The 15,457-nt window shown below is 43.5% G+C and overlaps 1 protein-coding gene across 2 annotated transcripts in view; it reads left to right on the top strand.

Annotated features, from left to right (window-relative positions):
* The window catches only part of SLC2A12 (solute carrier family 2 member 12), a 56,422-nt gene that overhangs the window by 35,763 nt on the left and 5,202 nt on the right, over window positions 1-15,457 (top strand). The window contains exons 3-5 of one of the 2 annotated variants that reach the window (XM_073789610.1): window positions 3,908-4,030; window positions 7,700-7,832; window positions 8,646-8,739. In XM_073789610.1, coding sequence (XP_073645711.1) covers window positions 3,908-4,030; window positions 7,700-7,832; window positions 8,646-8,739 — 350 coding nt within the window. The remainder of the gene's footprint in view (window positions 1-3,907; window positions 4,031-7,699; window positions 7,833-8,645; window positions 8,740-15,457) is intronic. The other variant, XM_033867750.2, reaches the window with a different exon arrangement.

Below are 15,457 nucleotides of genomic sequence, written 5' to 3'. Positions count from 1 at the left end.
GATGGTGGCCTACGGTGGAGTATATTTTTAAAGGACAAGACTTTCCCACTCAAGGAACTTACGGGGCCATAATTTAACTGGCTTCACTCCTACAAAGTATAGGACACTGGCTCCATCAAGTTGTTGAGAACTCTGCAGCCTAAGTGTAGAACTTCCTCCAAAGTTACTAGGAGTTCCCTGGTAAGAGTTTCAAGGCCTCCATGAGTCTTTCAAACCTGAGGCTGCCATGCCAGGTGGTTCAGAAAATGCTCAAGCCAAATGGAAAGCATGCCTGAAATGCTGCGGGGGTTGAATCTGAAAGCACAGGGAGAGAAATGACAGCCTCAGTGGAAAAAAATGTTCAGCAGTGGCTGAAATATGGAGGAGGGAGGAGCTAAGTGTGGCTGTTGATATGCAACAGAGCTCAGCCATTCCCACTGATTGGCCCTATTCATTCAAGTTCATGTCCTCCATTGCAAACAAAGACATTTCAACGTATTTGTCCTTCATGGTCTTTTTATGACACTCTGTACAGCCATAAACTCTGCAGATCTCATCTGGATCAGGCAAGTTCTGATGGGCAGCCCTGGTGATTTAATGCCATGTGAAATATGAGGTTCAATATTTGTGGACAATTAGCTCCCAGCAAGACCAAAATTTCCTCAACCCTTGTAACCTAGAGAAGACTTTAAAGACACGTGCAGACTCTGACATTTACACAAGTACATATTGCTGAGGTGGGCCTGGAATAATGGGGTTAAAGGTGAAATAACAGGCATCGAGGAGAATTGTTGCAGGGCCTGCTAAGCTGCAGTGAGTAGCTTCATTCACTGTAGAAGAGTTATTATATCTCTGACTACTCTGTGGATTCCTCACGAGCAGATAGCCCAAAGCACCCCCTGTGGGCCTGTCATCAGGGAAGGGGATAATGAGGACAGCCAGAGAGAGCCACCATTTTACTGTGGCATGTGACAATAGCTTGATTTTTGTTGGAGAGAAATTAGGCCATCTCATTGGAAAAACATTAGGGATTCAAACAACAACAAAAAAACTTCCACCTGTTATTATTGAATACCAATATATATCCACATGTGATGATTTATACCTCTTTGCTCTTTACTTATGAATTGAAAGAGCTTCTCCATTCCTTCTGCTTTGGGTGCTCACAGCCCTTTTTCAGGCAACATGGAGGCCTATAAGATTCTGGCACCATCTTGCTCCTAAGTCTTCCATGGAAAGACTTTACCCTCTCAGTAAATTCTATCTTGCTGCAAGTTCCACTTTCAGATTTTTATTTCACACTCTCTGGATCTGATAACCTGCGATTTTTATGGTTCTGAGATCATTGTTAAAATTATTTTAACATTATTAATTAATTAATTAATTAATTTACAAATATTTATTAATTATTTACTCTCCTTATTTTTGACTTGACAGGTTCCATATTGGGGGTGTTGAACCATCCTTGTCAAAACCTTTGTCAATTGTTGCAACATCCAGTTTGTCAATATTACAAAAACCAAGGCATCGATTCTTGAATTTTCTCCACTAGATCAAAAAAGAAGTAGTCGCATTCAGCAATGATATATTACTTTTGGAAATGTCAGGTGTAAGTTTTGCCTGACAACAGGGCCCATCAGAGACTGACGGAAGTCTGTTTTTCAGTATTCAGTTCATTGCTCACTGACTGGTTAAACTGCCCAAGAACTTGGCTCGGCTGCTGCACTGAATGCGTGCCTAGGACAGGCCTCAGTGGGGTTGCTGGGTGCTTTTAGGTGAGCCCTCGACAGTTCAGACTGAGCACTTATAACTAGTGCTTTGTGCAACTGTCCCATCTTCTTGTTGGTAAGATCCACCACTCTCTGTAACAGCAGGATCAACTCATTCTCATCTGAGGACAGCGTGGAAAGGATTTTCCCCAAACCCCACCAAATAATTCCAAGAAGCCATCATGATGCAAGGTGGGGAGGGGAAGTGGGGTATATCAGAGGTGATGAAGTGGGGATGGAAGTAGATCAAGAAAACCAGTGCTAACTCTTGTCAAAGAAAATCAGCATGTCCATTCCCCCACCTTTTCCTCACGGCTGCTAGAGCAAAAGACCATAAGGAACGCTCTGCTCCACCCCTACCCTCACCAAATACCCAAGGCAGGAAGGGGCCTGGGGGATTGGCTTGCAGCATAGATCATTTATCTTCAACAGAGTGGACTTACATACTTTCATCTTGTATTTGCCCAAGGACAGGTCATTACAAAGGCTTCACCAGAATTATGCAGCTGTCATTCTACTCAGATCCAGATCCCCTGTCTTGCAAACCTCAAGGCAAGGTTACCTGAGCTTTGCACCCGTCTCCAAGGATATAATCTGCAAGAATCTAGTGAAGGTCTTCTGGGGGAAAGAGTGGAGGGGAGGGATCTGGAATGTTATTTTTGAATTCCCTATTAATTAGAACAATAATAATCATGTTCCTTTGGTTACGGTTCTCGCCCCCGCCCTACGTAGATTCACTTGGAGAAGATAATCAAGAAAAAAAATGTGTTTCCAGCCCTCTTGTATAATTTAAATATTTTTCTTACTTTAAAACAGCACATTTACTCGGAGCAGGTGTTTTCTCTACAGAGCATGACCTTGTCGTGAGAGGTGACTTTTCAATCAGAGACACAGGTGACTGCTCCAGGATTCTGGCTGGCCCTGGCAGCCCAGGTGGTTGCTGGCGGGGGGCCGCTCCCTGGCCTCTCGCTTCTTCCCTCACACCGCCTCCTCTCGGGCAAGAAGATGCATCTGGTCTGTATCTGAACACCGGCTTTGCAACACAATGTGACTTAGCCAGCAGGGAGCAGGGCTGGGACAGCTCCTAAGCCCTTCTTTCCTCAGAATCAGAGGTGCTGATACTCCACATTTATGTATTCATTAACGAATATTTATTGAGCCACCCCCAAGAGAGCACCAAGATGAAGAAGCATGAGTTCCAGAGGCTGCCCAGGCTCAGCGCCACCTCTGCTGCCACCTCTGAGCTCTGGGACCTTGGCAAATTATGAACTCCTTTAAGCCTCCATTTCCTCTTCTATAAAAGAGGGAGAGCGATATAGTTCCTATCTGGTAGGAATTCAGCGAGGATCAAATGAGATAAGGTTTGTAAAGGTCTCAGCCCATTGGAAGAACTGGTAGCTATTTGGCAAACTGGATTTGATAGGCTGTGAGCAGAAGACAAGTTAATTTGCTCCTCTGCTGCCCTTTCTAATCCCGTCAGGCAGGTCCTATAATGTTTTGTGTCACTCTCAGATCATAAAAAGTCCTCTGATCAGTTTTCGTGCCAAGAGTCGTCTCCTTTCAGAAAGTCAAATGTTTGGCCTGGCGTAACACCGAATCCTGGAGCTCTGTCTAATTGAGAGCTTCTCTCCACCCAGCTTGCCACAGGCCAGGAAGCCCAAGTGGGGGAGGGGAGAGGAGCCAGCCTCCTTCCTCCGCCCTCCTGGCTCTACTTCCTACCCACTCAGTAGCTATGATGTTGGACTTGGCAAAGGTCGGGGGCAGAGGAGGTTACAGGTAAGGGTCCAGAGGAAAGCAGATAGATCCGGGTTCTGGCACTGAGGCTCATAGCTGCCCCTTGTCGTGGGCAGATGGCCCTAGCCACTGCCCTTTCTGTTTGCGTGTCTCAGGCCAGTGTCCCCTACCAGCCCTTTATGTCCCTCCCTCTACTTCCAGGGACCATTGTCAAGCTCTCTCAGTGTTTCTCCTGAATCCCTTCTCACTTGATTGGAGGTGAGGAGGAAGCACACTCTCTCCTCCCTCGTCCTGTAAAAGGACATGGCCCTGCTCTCCAACCACAGATCACGAGGGACTAGGGCAGAGGTCAGTGGGCTGGCCCTCAGCTTCAATGGCTTTTTGATCACTTTGCTGTCCCCCACCCACTCTTCCTTGTCTTCCAGTGCCCTGGCTGGTGCTGAGTGAGATTTTTCCTGGTGGAATTCGAGGACGAGCCATGGCTCTAACTTCTAGCATGAACTGGGGCATCAATCTCCTCATCTCTCTGACCTTTTTGACTGTGACAGGTAAGAACTCGCTTTCCTCTAACGCCTTTTGTGCTCTTAGGACAAATCTTAGGGAAGCACACTCGCCTGAAAAACATTTTCTCGTCAACACACTCAAAAGTAAAGAGAATGGTAGTGAACCTGATGTACTGACCACCCAATTTAAAACTTTATCAGTCTTCATTTATGACCCCACCTGCTCTGCCCCCCAAATTATTTGGAGTCATTGTCCAAACATGTCATTTTGTCTCTAAAATTTCAGCAGGGACCTCTAAAAGATAAGACATTTAAACACTATAACTTCAACATCCTTATCACACCTAAAAATCTTATACTATTAATAGTCTCTTGGTATCAAGTATCCAGTCTGTGTTCACATCCTTCCAATTGTCTCACAATTATTTTTTATAGTTTGTTTGAATCACAATCCAAATACTTAATTGATATGTCTCATAATCTGTACGTTTCACCTCCATTTCTCCTCCCCCTACACTTTATATTTTTAATGAAGAAACTGGGTCGTTTGTTTCATAGGGTTTTCCCCGGGGTTGGATTTGCCGATTGTAGTCACATCACGTGACCCTCTGTCCTTTGTGTTTCCTGTAAACTGCTATTTAGATGTAGAGGCTGACAAAGATTTAGATTTTCTTGTTTATTTGCAAACTCCTTCCCAGGTGATGGCCTGTGTCCTGCCATCAGAGGCATGTCCTGTGTGCTTATCTCCCACTTTGTCATGCCTGCATCCTTTGAGGATCATTTCCCAGATCCGTTATCTTCATTTCATTATTCCTACTAAGTTTTTTATCAGCAATACTTCTCTTAAGGAGAAATTTCTTCTCATTAGTTATTTGCCTGCCCCGAAGTATGAATCATATAAGAAAGCCAAGATTAATGTTTGAAACTTTCTCTTTATTTTCTACTTTTCAAAATAATGAGGTAGTTCCCCAGCATCCTCCAAAACTGACCAATGAGCTGAGTTTTCATCCCTTCCTTTTATATGTATATATATATAATGCATAAATATTAAATAGTATCTATAATACAGAGATAATATATATTGATACCATTTCAAAAGTGGATGTATAGTCAAAAAAGTATATATCTATATGTAGTACTTCTGAATCTTGTTGACTTTTTTTGGAGTATATCTACTTTTGGAAATGAACTTTTAGAGTTATTAATTAAGCACAGTTTGGGTTTTTACACAAAATTTTAAAATATTTATGTCCTACATTTTTGGAAATAGCCCAAGATGAAAGGAAACACAGGAACTGGTCATTTGCACCAACCGTACGTCTCCTGCTTAGATCACACACATAGACCCGTGCTCTTCACCTTCTCACACACACACAACACACACACTTACCTACTGTTTATATGGAGAAGGAGAAATATAAAAGAAAATGGAAATGATGAAGGTTGAATAAAGACGACACGAATTTCTGGGAAGGATAGCTAATACACAGGATGAGCTTGATGAAGATTCAGAAGTTCTGCATGGGCTCTTAGAACAAATGTTGGGAAAGCATACTCATTAAAAAAAAAATTCTGGAATGAGCTCAAACCTATAAATGACATTTCATTGGACTAAGTTTGAAATTCTGTACTTCTTTTCAAAAATCAATTTTCCAAGTAAAAGATATAAGGGTTCTGCTTGGTGGCAAGCCCTTGGACACCAACTTTTAGCACAATTTCAGCTGTATCAATAAGAACAGAGTGTACCAGAGACACAGACATACTCTGCTGTGCTCATAATACAGTATATACTGTATTATGCAGTAATGTATGTACTGCAGTATTGCTCTCAGCTCTGAGTAAAATATTTGATGAGGGTTGCAGTGTGCCCACCAAGGGAGGGCGACCTGGATAACATGGCAGGTGACCTATGGTCTGTGAAGAACGGTTGCAAGAGTTTGGGAGTTTGACTTGGACAAGAGGATGCTCAGCAAGGGATGGAGGTGCATTCAAATATTTGTGCCATTTTTGTGAAGAAGGGATGAGGAAGGCTGATCCAGAGGACAAAGCAGAACCTCTGAACCCAAGTTCCCGGAAGGTAGGCTTGGGCTTAGGAATGAGTGAGGAATGTGTTTGAAACAGACAGGGCTGACTCACAATGTAGTGTGCATTTTTGATAAGTGATGAGCTCCTTGTTACTGAAAATACTCAAACAGAAGAGCATATAAGTTTGCTGAGATGACGTTTTGGGTTTTTTTTTTTCCACTTTTTATTTTCTGGTTTTATGCCCCAGAGAGGAAAGAAGGACCAATTCTCCAAGCACTTTATTAAGCACTCTCTTGGACAAAACCCTGTGTTAGCACCAAGAAAAGCACAGAGGGAGCGGACTTCAATTAAAATTGCCAGAAGGACTGCAGAGCTGTTCCTTCTCTCTGCTTCTCCCCACCTCAGCCCAGCTGACCTATAAGTGGTTAATATGCATAGCTCCTTCCACTTTGCATTACCAAATGCCTTCCGCATAACTGCTCAGTCAATGTTCCCGACTGACCAGTTGTGATTTGTGGCCGCTAAGGGCTATTTGCATTGTTTCAGTCTGTGGCTGGTCTGAGCCTGTGTTCAAAAAAATCCAGCCTCCTCCTCCCTGCTCCTGGCCACACTGGACTTTCCGCTGAGCCTGGGGTGCCGCAGTGCAAGGGCAGACTCAAGTGCATCGGGGGCCACCTCTCACCAGCTAACATACCTTGACCTTGGTCAGTACTACAAAGGGACTGTACCTCTGGCTAGAAGCGCTCAGAGGGAAAACTAGGTTGGCGGGTGAGATCCATCAGAACCTGGAGGGTCCTGCTTCTTGCTGATGCATCTTAGCAAGTCAATGCCTTTCATTCGAACCATTATCACTTTTTTTCTCTGAATCCAGGAAGCAGTATTACAAATACTGCCAGCTACTAAAATGATGAAATATTGCCAACAGGAAACGATTTATTCAAATCAGAGAAAAGAAGGGGGAGCTCATTCCAAGAAGAGTCCATCTGTATAAATAGGTCTTTAAAAATGTCTACCAAGTAGAAACCAAACTGCTATGGCGGGGATTCCCAAGAGAGGAATGGTAGAGGGTGAGGAGAGAGGAGATAGTTTACCTCCTGTTTTATGTGTTTCTGTGTTGTTTGAGGTTTTTTGTTTTTTTTTTTGGCAATGAGCATTTCTATTACCATTTTGTTTGTTTTTGGTTTTGGGGTGTTTTTTTTTTGCGGTACACGGGCCTCTCACTGTTGTGGCCTCTCCCGCTGCAGAGCACAGGCTGCGGACGCGCAGGCCCAGCGGCCATGGCTCACGGGCCAAGCCGCTCCGCGGCACGTGGGATCCTCCCGGACCGGTGCACGAACCCGTGTCCCCCGCATCGCGGGCGGACTCTCAACCACTGCGGCACCAGGGAAGCCCTCTATTACCATTTTGAAGACGAAAAGTATTATGTTCACCAAGAAGATGGCATTGGGTTTAAACTGTGATATTTACAAGACTGCTATTCACTTTACCAGAGAAAGCTGGGGTTGTTTGTGAAAATGAAACTTTCAGAGGCTGGCTATATTTTTAATTTGTGATTGCTATTTCCCTGGGTACAACCAGCATGTTTGAAAATACATATGTTTTCATATATGCTGTAAGAAGCAGCTGTCCACAAATGGGATGAAAGCAACACAAAATGCATCTCTAACCAATTTCTTTTGTCCTCTCTAGATCTCATTGGCCTGCCATGTGTGTGCTTTATATATACAATTATGAGTCTAGCATCTCTGGTTTTTGTTGTTGTGTTTATACCCGAAACAAAGGGATGCTCTTTGGAACAAATATCAATGGAGCTGGCAAAAGAGTGAGTATTATGTGCACTGCTCTCCAAACAACACTCTTTGATCAAAACTTCAGCTTTTATATACAGTGGAATAATAATAATATCTGAAATTTTTTAGGATATTCCCTTTGGTGGAGAAACCATATCTCAAAGCATAATTCGAGTTTCTCTGCCATGCGTTTAATTTGGCTAATTCAGCTAAGGAATTAGAATAAGCAGAGCTTTCTAACAAGTGAAACTTTCAAAGCTCTTTTCAGTAATGATTGAAGAACCTCGCCCATCTCTGGTTTTCCACGCAGTGGGTGGGAGTTGCTTGGGGTTTCAGGTGGTCCTGGAATGTCATGCTTGCCTTGTGCTAGCACCGTGGGCTTCAGCCTTCCACCTCTATCACACTTGTAGGTCTCTAAGCCCTAAACACTTGTTAAGGCTAAGGTTACCAGGAAAACTCTTGGGCTTAAATGTCTACAATTATTCCAAATATGGCACAAAGTGCACTAAGAAAGATAAAGAGTTTCCTACATGAATAGGCAGTTAGAACACTGGTTAGATAAAATTCATAGGGAGAGACTGCTTGAACAATTTGACGTAGCAGTGGCCTGGAGAATACTCCCCTCTTCTTTAGGAGCAGGTCTCACAGCTCTGACTGTCGAAACTGTGGCCTGGGGGAGGAGAGGATGCACAGGGGCCAGGAATGAAGGGGAACTTGTTGCTCTTCCTAGGATTTAATCATTCTGCCCAAAAATGTAGGGATACTTGTTCGTGGACTTTAATATAACAGGAGGAAACTACATAATTACAGTTTGTGCCTTTCTTCTAAAACAACTTTCATTACAGTAGAGAGAAATGTACGATGGCTACAGAAATTGTGGGCATAGCGGTTCTTCAGCTTTTGTCTGAAGGAAGGGTAAAGCTGATAGGTGAATTGATGGTAGGTATGTGTACAAATATATAGACTGAGCTCTTAATCCTGGCTTATTAGTATTATATAATTTTTTTTATTATTATTAGGGTATGAAGTAAGTAGGAATATGGATGTTTTTTACTTTGTACCTTATATACTTTAAAATGGTTTACAGGGAATTCCCTGGCGGTCCAGTGGTTAGGACTTGGCACTCTCACTGTCAGGGCCCGGGTTCAATACCTGGTCAGGGAACTAAGATCTCACAAGCCGAGAGGGGTGGCCAAAAAAAAAAAAAAAAAAGGTTTACATTTTAAAGACATTTCATTTTAGTAAGCAGAAAAACTTTTCTCTTAACTCAAGGTAAATGTCAACTGTAGGGATAATTTTTGATGCTGATAAGGTCCTATTTTGAAAGCCTTCAATGAAAATGAAAAGTATTCATTTACAAAGAGAAATATAATTGTCAGGAAAGCCGGCTATCTCCTTGGCCTGGCCAGAGCATTGCCTGGCTCTATTCAAGTTGAAGTCAAATAATTGGATTTCTCGGAGAGCACAGAAACTGAACGACAATTAATTACACATACATGATTCAAATAACTAACAGCCTCAGACCTTGATAACACAGTGCATTCATCTGTAAACTGTAACATGAGAGTTATCTTTGAAGAGTTAACCCTATAGCCTTATGCCTTAAGGGCCAATGCAAATCCTCATCTTCAAAGCCTTGAGTAACCCTAGCCCTGATAGTATTCCTTTCACCAGGATCATCAATATTTTCTAATCCCACTTTTTTTTTTTTTTTTTGGTCACGCCACAGGGCATGCAGGATCTTAGTTTCCTGACCAGGGATCGAACCTGTGACCCTTGCAGTGGACATGGGGAGCCCTAACCACTGGACTGCCAGGGAATTCCCCCCATTTTCTTTTTATATTGCCTTAGCTAAAACTCCAGTGATTTCACTTCCTTCATTAAGTAGGTTATAAAATTTTGGCATCTGGGAATGGTCTTGGCCCATTACCTTTCATATGTAACCTCTACAGTGCCTAGCTTGAAATTGATTCCTAGCAGATGATTAAAAAGTAGCCACTGTTCAGTTGGATACCTTGTGGTCAATCCAATGCTGAATTCATTGTGTGTGGGGATTAGATTAGGGGTAACAATATAAACCACAACAAGTTTTGATCTGTGGTTCACAGACGAGATTTAATCTTATGATCTAACAATCTGTGCAACAGCAAGAGGTATGTGTTCAGAAAAGGGAGACATATGGCCTGCACCATACCACTCCCTGCCCGCAACTTCAGAGATTATTCATTCAACTCATTGTTGATTATCTACTATGGAGTAGACACTGTCTTAGGAAAAGACTGAAAATATAGGAGACAAAGAACCCATAGCTCCTTTATTTGGAGAGGCAGACCAGAAAACAGACCACTGCAATACACTGTGCTGGCAAGTGCAAAGGAAGGGCATATGTACTGGGGTAGAGAATGCCTTTAAAAATAAAGGTTTGTTACAATTCTTGTGAGCAGTACTAACTAAAAAATTGAAGCAGGGAGAAAGCAGTAATGAATTCATTGAACGAAACTAAGAATCACTCCTCATTGCCCTCTTTTTTAAAAAGTCTAACTTGAAGGCAGAATGTACTCAACGAATTAAGGTTAAGAAACCTTTAGATTTTTTTTTTTTAATATGGGGCTGTCAGAATGGATCAAATTTCAAACCAAATGAAAATTTGAAGACAAAACTTAAGCCAATCTTTCCATCCAGTAGGCCTCCAGAATAAGACATTCCGTAAGAACATAGTGATCTGGGTGTCTAGGACTCAACAAAACATATTCATTCATTCAGAATTCGGGGTGGGGAAGAAATCTGTCTAAATTAACAAAACTCTGCATTATGAAATGTTTTTGAATTACTCAAACTTAAATCCAGTCCCTCTCCAAGAAAGTTTTAAATTGCAAATTAGGAGAGATCCAAAAGCCCGAGTACTACCCACCCCTAGACAGATTCCACAAGTACCAGGAGGTTGGTGTAGAAGAACAAATAGAGATAAGGGCACAGGTGAGAATTATGAAAGACGAGGTGGCAAAACAATTCTGCATTTCAAATTCATTTCTAGGAGGAGCAAGCAGCAGTGTCTACCAGGGATGCATTTTTGTGGGGAAAGCCCAGTACCTGAGGGCAGAAAGGAAACAGTTGCCTTCAGAAATCTTGGCTAACTCCGATTTCTGCAACATCAAAGAGCCTGGGACATGCCTTAGCTTGAAGCAGTAGGTTGGCAAATGCCTTAAAAATGAAAATGTAAGCAGCCTGAATGATATAAATTGACCAAAGTTATGTATGAAGTATGTGTGTTAAACGAGGTTCCCTGGAGGGAAATGGCAGAGGCAAAAATAGAAATAAAATACATAATGGTATTGAAAAGTGATCGAACTAGCTAAGTGAACGTGGGGGTGGTGGAAAGCCCCCGGGGACTTGTGAGGACACGAAAGTTGAAGTGAACTCGAAGATGGAGGACGGCTACTGCCGAGCTAAGGGAGTCTTCATGAACTTCGGAGTTAATGAAACAATTAATCAACTTTTGTCCCCAGGGAAAGAGAGTCCAGATGTGTATGTCCCAATGATTTCCTAAGCAGCAAGAAAGGAAACTATTTATAATATCAAATTAACTTCAAATTTGGTACTCCATACCGCTTGATATTTTCCTTTCTCATATTTGGAGTTGGCTTCTTTTCCTTCTATTTCTACAAGGCTGAGAAAACAAATATTCTTCCAAAGTTGTTAAGTTTCTTGTAAGATAAACAATGACTCAGTGGAGAGGTCAGAAAAGATTTCAGCAATAATGTAATTTGAAAGGATTTCATTTTGAACTTGTGCCCTGCCAGCTACAAGCACAAACACAAAATGGGACATTTGCCATATGTGCTGTTTCAGCTGTGACTTTCATTCTTTTCCCCAGTTTAAGTGGAAACAATTAGAGAAAACTAACAAGTTAATGTTTTGTAAATATTTTAGTTCTGAGACTTAGGTTATTTTTCACTTTTAGCAGCTCATTTTATGTGGTCATTCCTTCATTCACTCACCCAAATTCATTTATTCGCTAAATACTTACTGAGCACCTGTTCCGTGCCACGCACTGTTCTAGGTGCTATAACATTAATCAGTGAGCAAAAATGCCATGAGAATTAAGATAGTAAGTGTGTGTGTGTGTGGGTACTTTTGTTTTTTGGGGTTTTTGTTTCGTTGTACATTTTTATTAGAGTAGTTGATTTACAATGTTGTGTTAGTGTTTGCTGTACAGCAAAGTGAATCAGTTATACATATACATATATCCACTCTTTTTTAGATTCTTTTCTCATATAGATCATTACAGAGTATTGAGTAGAGTTCCCTGTGCTATACAGTAGGCCCATATTAGTTATCTATTTTATGTATAGTAGTGCAACACTTGTTATTTTCTATTTTTTTATTTTTTTGGTAGTGGCCAACCTAATGGCTTGAGGTGGTATCTTATTGTAGGGGGTACTTTATTTATTTATTTGTTTATTTATTTATGGCTGCGTTGGGTCTTTGTTACTGTGCGTGCGCTCTCTCTAGTTGCGGCGAGTGGGGGCTACTCTTCATTGCAGTGTGCGGGCTTCTCATTGCGGTGGCTTCTCGTTGCGGAGCACAGGCTCTAGGCATGCAGGCTTCAGTAGTTGTGGCACGCGGGCTCAGTAGTTGTGGCTCACAGGCTCTAGAGCGCAGGCTTAGTAGTTGTGGCGCACGGGCTTAGTTGCTCCGCGGCATGTGGGATCTTCCCGAACCAGGGCTTGAACCCATGTCCCCTGCACTGGCAGGCGGATTCTTAACCACTGCGCCACCAGGGAAGCCCAGGGGGGTACTTTTGACTGGTGATCTGAGAAGGTTATCCTGAGAGATAACATTTAAGATAAAATCTGAGTAGTAATGAAGAGCCAACCCTGCAAAGGTAGGGGGAAGGAGAATTCAGGCAGAGAACAGCTAGTGCAAAGACTAAATCAGAAACACACTGGACCTGTTCCAGGAACCAAAAGACGCTCAGGAGGCTGCGATCTTTGAGATCCAGTGGGGAAGTCGGTGGAGACTGACGTGTGGGGCTTTACAGACTGAGTTTGGATTTCATTCTAAGTGCAATGGGAAGCTACTAAAGTATTTTCAGCAGGGGAGTGACGTGACCTCATTTACTTTAAGGCGTGCCAAGCCAGCGTCTGCAGGCACACAGCTGAACACGGCTGAGAAAGCACACGAGCACAGGGCTGGGGCCCAGGTTCAATCATCCTGACTGACCTCAAGAGGCCCCCTCCATGCTACCTGGCAATCAGCCATGTCCCTTGTCCATGAACTGTCTCTCCTAGACAACTGCTCAATGCCAGCCTCTCTCTGGAAACCTCCCACCTCCTTAGCCGTCCTCACTGCCGCCAACAGCCTTGCTCCTGACTTCACGGAAGAAATGAACACAATCAGAAAGGGAACTTCCTTACCCTTCCACCTCAACCCACACATCAGTATTTGCATCCAAATACACCACCATCCCTCTGGGTTCTATCTTTTAACTCATTCCTATGTGAAGCCAACCACTTCATGCCCTCTGCCCTTCCCTTCTCCAGAACATTCCCCAACAGTCCTCCCTGATCACCCCTGCACCATCCATACTTTCTCTCTCTCCTAGATCTCTATGTCACATCAGCAGAGCAACCTTGTGTGATTTTTTTTCCCCAGCTTAAAAAAAAAATCTTTTGATCCCATTTTCCTCCCTAGGTTTTGCTCTTGTATCATATTTTTAATTAGATTTATCTATTTTTATTTATTCATTTTTGGCTGTGTTGGGTCTTCGTTGCTGCTCGCGGGCTTTCTCTAGTTGCAGAGAGCGGAGGCTACTCTTGGTTGCCGTGTGCGGGCTTCTCATTGCAGTGCTTCTCTTGTTGCGGAGCATGGGCTCTAGGCACACGGGCTTCAGTAGTCGTGGCATGTGGGCTCAGCAGTTGTGGCTCACAGGCTCTAGAGCTCAGGCTCAGCAGTTGTGGCGCACAGGTTTAGTTGCTCCGTGGCGTGTGGGATCTTCCTGGACGAGGGATCGAACTTGTGTCCCCTGCACTGGCAGGCGGATTCTTAACCACTGTGCCACCAGGGAAGTCCTGCTCTGCTATCATTTATTTTCACCTGTATTCTTTGCCATCATTTATAGCAAAGTTCTTTCAGAGTTGTCTCTATTCACTGTCAGCAATTCCTCTCTTCCTATTCTCTCATGAACCTGCTCTGATGAGACTTTTATGGCCATTACTCTACTGTCATTGCTCCTTTTAACATCCTGGCTACCTCCATGTTGCTAAACCCCGTGATCAGTTCTCATGCATTGTCTTAATAGCTCATGCAGTGACCATCCCCAGCACTGACTGGGGTGAGCACGCCCTCCTTCCCAAAATACTTGCTTCACTGCCTTCAGGGACCGGCCTCCTGGTTGTCTCCTACCAGTCACGCCTCCTCAGCATCCTCTGCTGGTTCCATCTCATCTTTCACTGTCTTAAAGTTGGTGTGCCCTAGGGCTTCGTCCTCTGACCCCTCCTCTGTCCCCTCACTGGCTCATTGATCTCAAAGTTATGGTCTTTACACCATCCATATGCCACTGAATCCAACATTTACATCTCCAGCTTCAATATCTCTCCTGAACACAAGGCTTGTCTATTCAACTGTTTGCTCTCCAACTCTTTTCAAATGTCTAACAAATATTACAAACATGATCTGAATTGAACCCCAATATTCCCCAAACCTACTCCACTCGCAGACTTCTCCACCTCAGTTGATGTCAACCTTATCCTTCGACTTGCTCTGGTCACAAACCTTGGCGTCTCCCCTGACTCTTTCCCTCCCACCCCATGTTCAATCTTTCAGAAAACAGCGTTGGCTCTAATTTAAAAATAGATCCAGGGATTTCCCTGGAAGCGCAGTGGTTAAGAATCCACCTGCCAATGCAGGGGACACGGGTTCGAGCCCTGGTCTGGGAAGATCCCACATGCATCGGAGCAACCAAGCCCTACGCCACAACTACTGAGCCTGTGCTCTAGAGCTTGTGAGCCACAACTACTGAGCCCCTGTGCTGCAACTACTGAAGCCCGTGCGCCTAGAGCCCATGCTCTGCAACAAGAGCAGCCACTGCAATAAGAAGCCTGCACACCACAACGAAGAGCAGCCCCCGCTTGCTGCAACTAGAGAAAGCCTGCACGCAGCAATGAAGACCCAACGCAGCCAGAAATAAATAAATTAAATAAATAAATGTATTTAAAAAAAATATAGATCCAGAGCCTGCCACCTGCACTGCCCCTCCCTTGATCTGAGTCACCGTGCTCTCTCCTGCGTTACTGTAGTAACCACCTGCCTGGTCCTGTTTTCAGCCTCCATCCTCTCTGATCTGTTTTCAGCACAGCAGCCAGTAATCCCTTTAAATATGATCAAGCTCTTCCTTTGCTCAAATCCTCCAGCGGCTTTGATGGCCCGTACAGCCTACATATCCTTCTACTCTCCCCCTCTTTCACTCTCATCAGCTGCGCTGGCCATTTTGCTGCATCCCAAACACACCACGCAATGCTCAAGACTCAGGGTCTCTGCCCTGGTTTCCTCTGTCTAGAATTCCCTTCCCTTAGATATCCACTTGTCTCACCACTTTATCTCCTTCTGAATTGTCCTGTTACCCTATTTAAAATCACAATCATGTCCCAACTCTGCA

Source organism: Tursiops truncatus, chromosome 12 (genome assembly GCF_011762595.2).
Source record: "Tursiops truncatus isolate mTurTru1 chromosome 12, mTurTru1.mat.Y, whole genome shotgun sequence".
NCBI lineage: Eukaryota > Metazoa > Chordata > Mammalia > Artiodactyla > Delphinidae > Tursiops > Tursiops truncatus.
The sequence above is the reverse complement of the archived record's forward strand: the minus strand, read 5'-3'. Positions and strand labels throughout refer to the sequence as shown.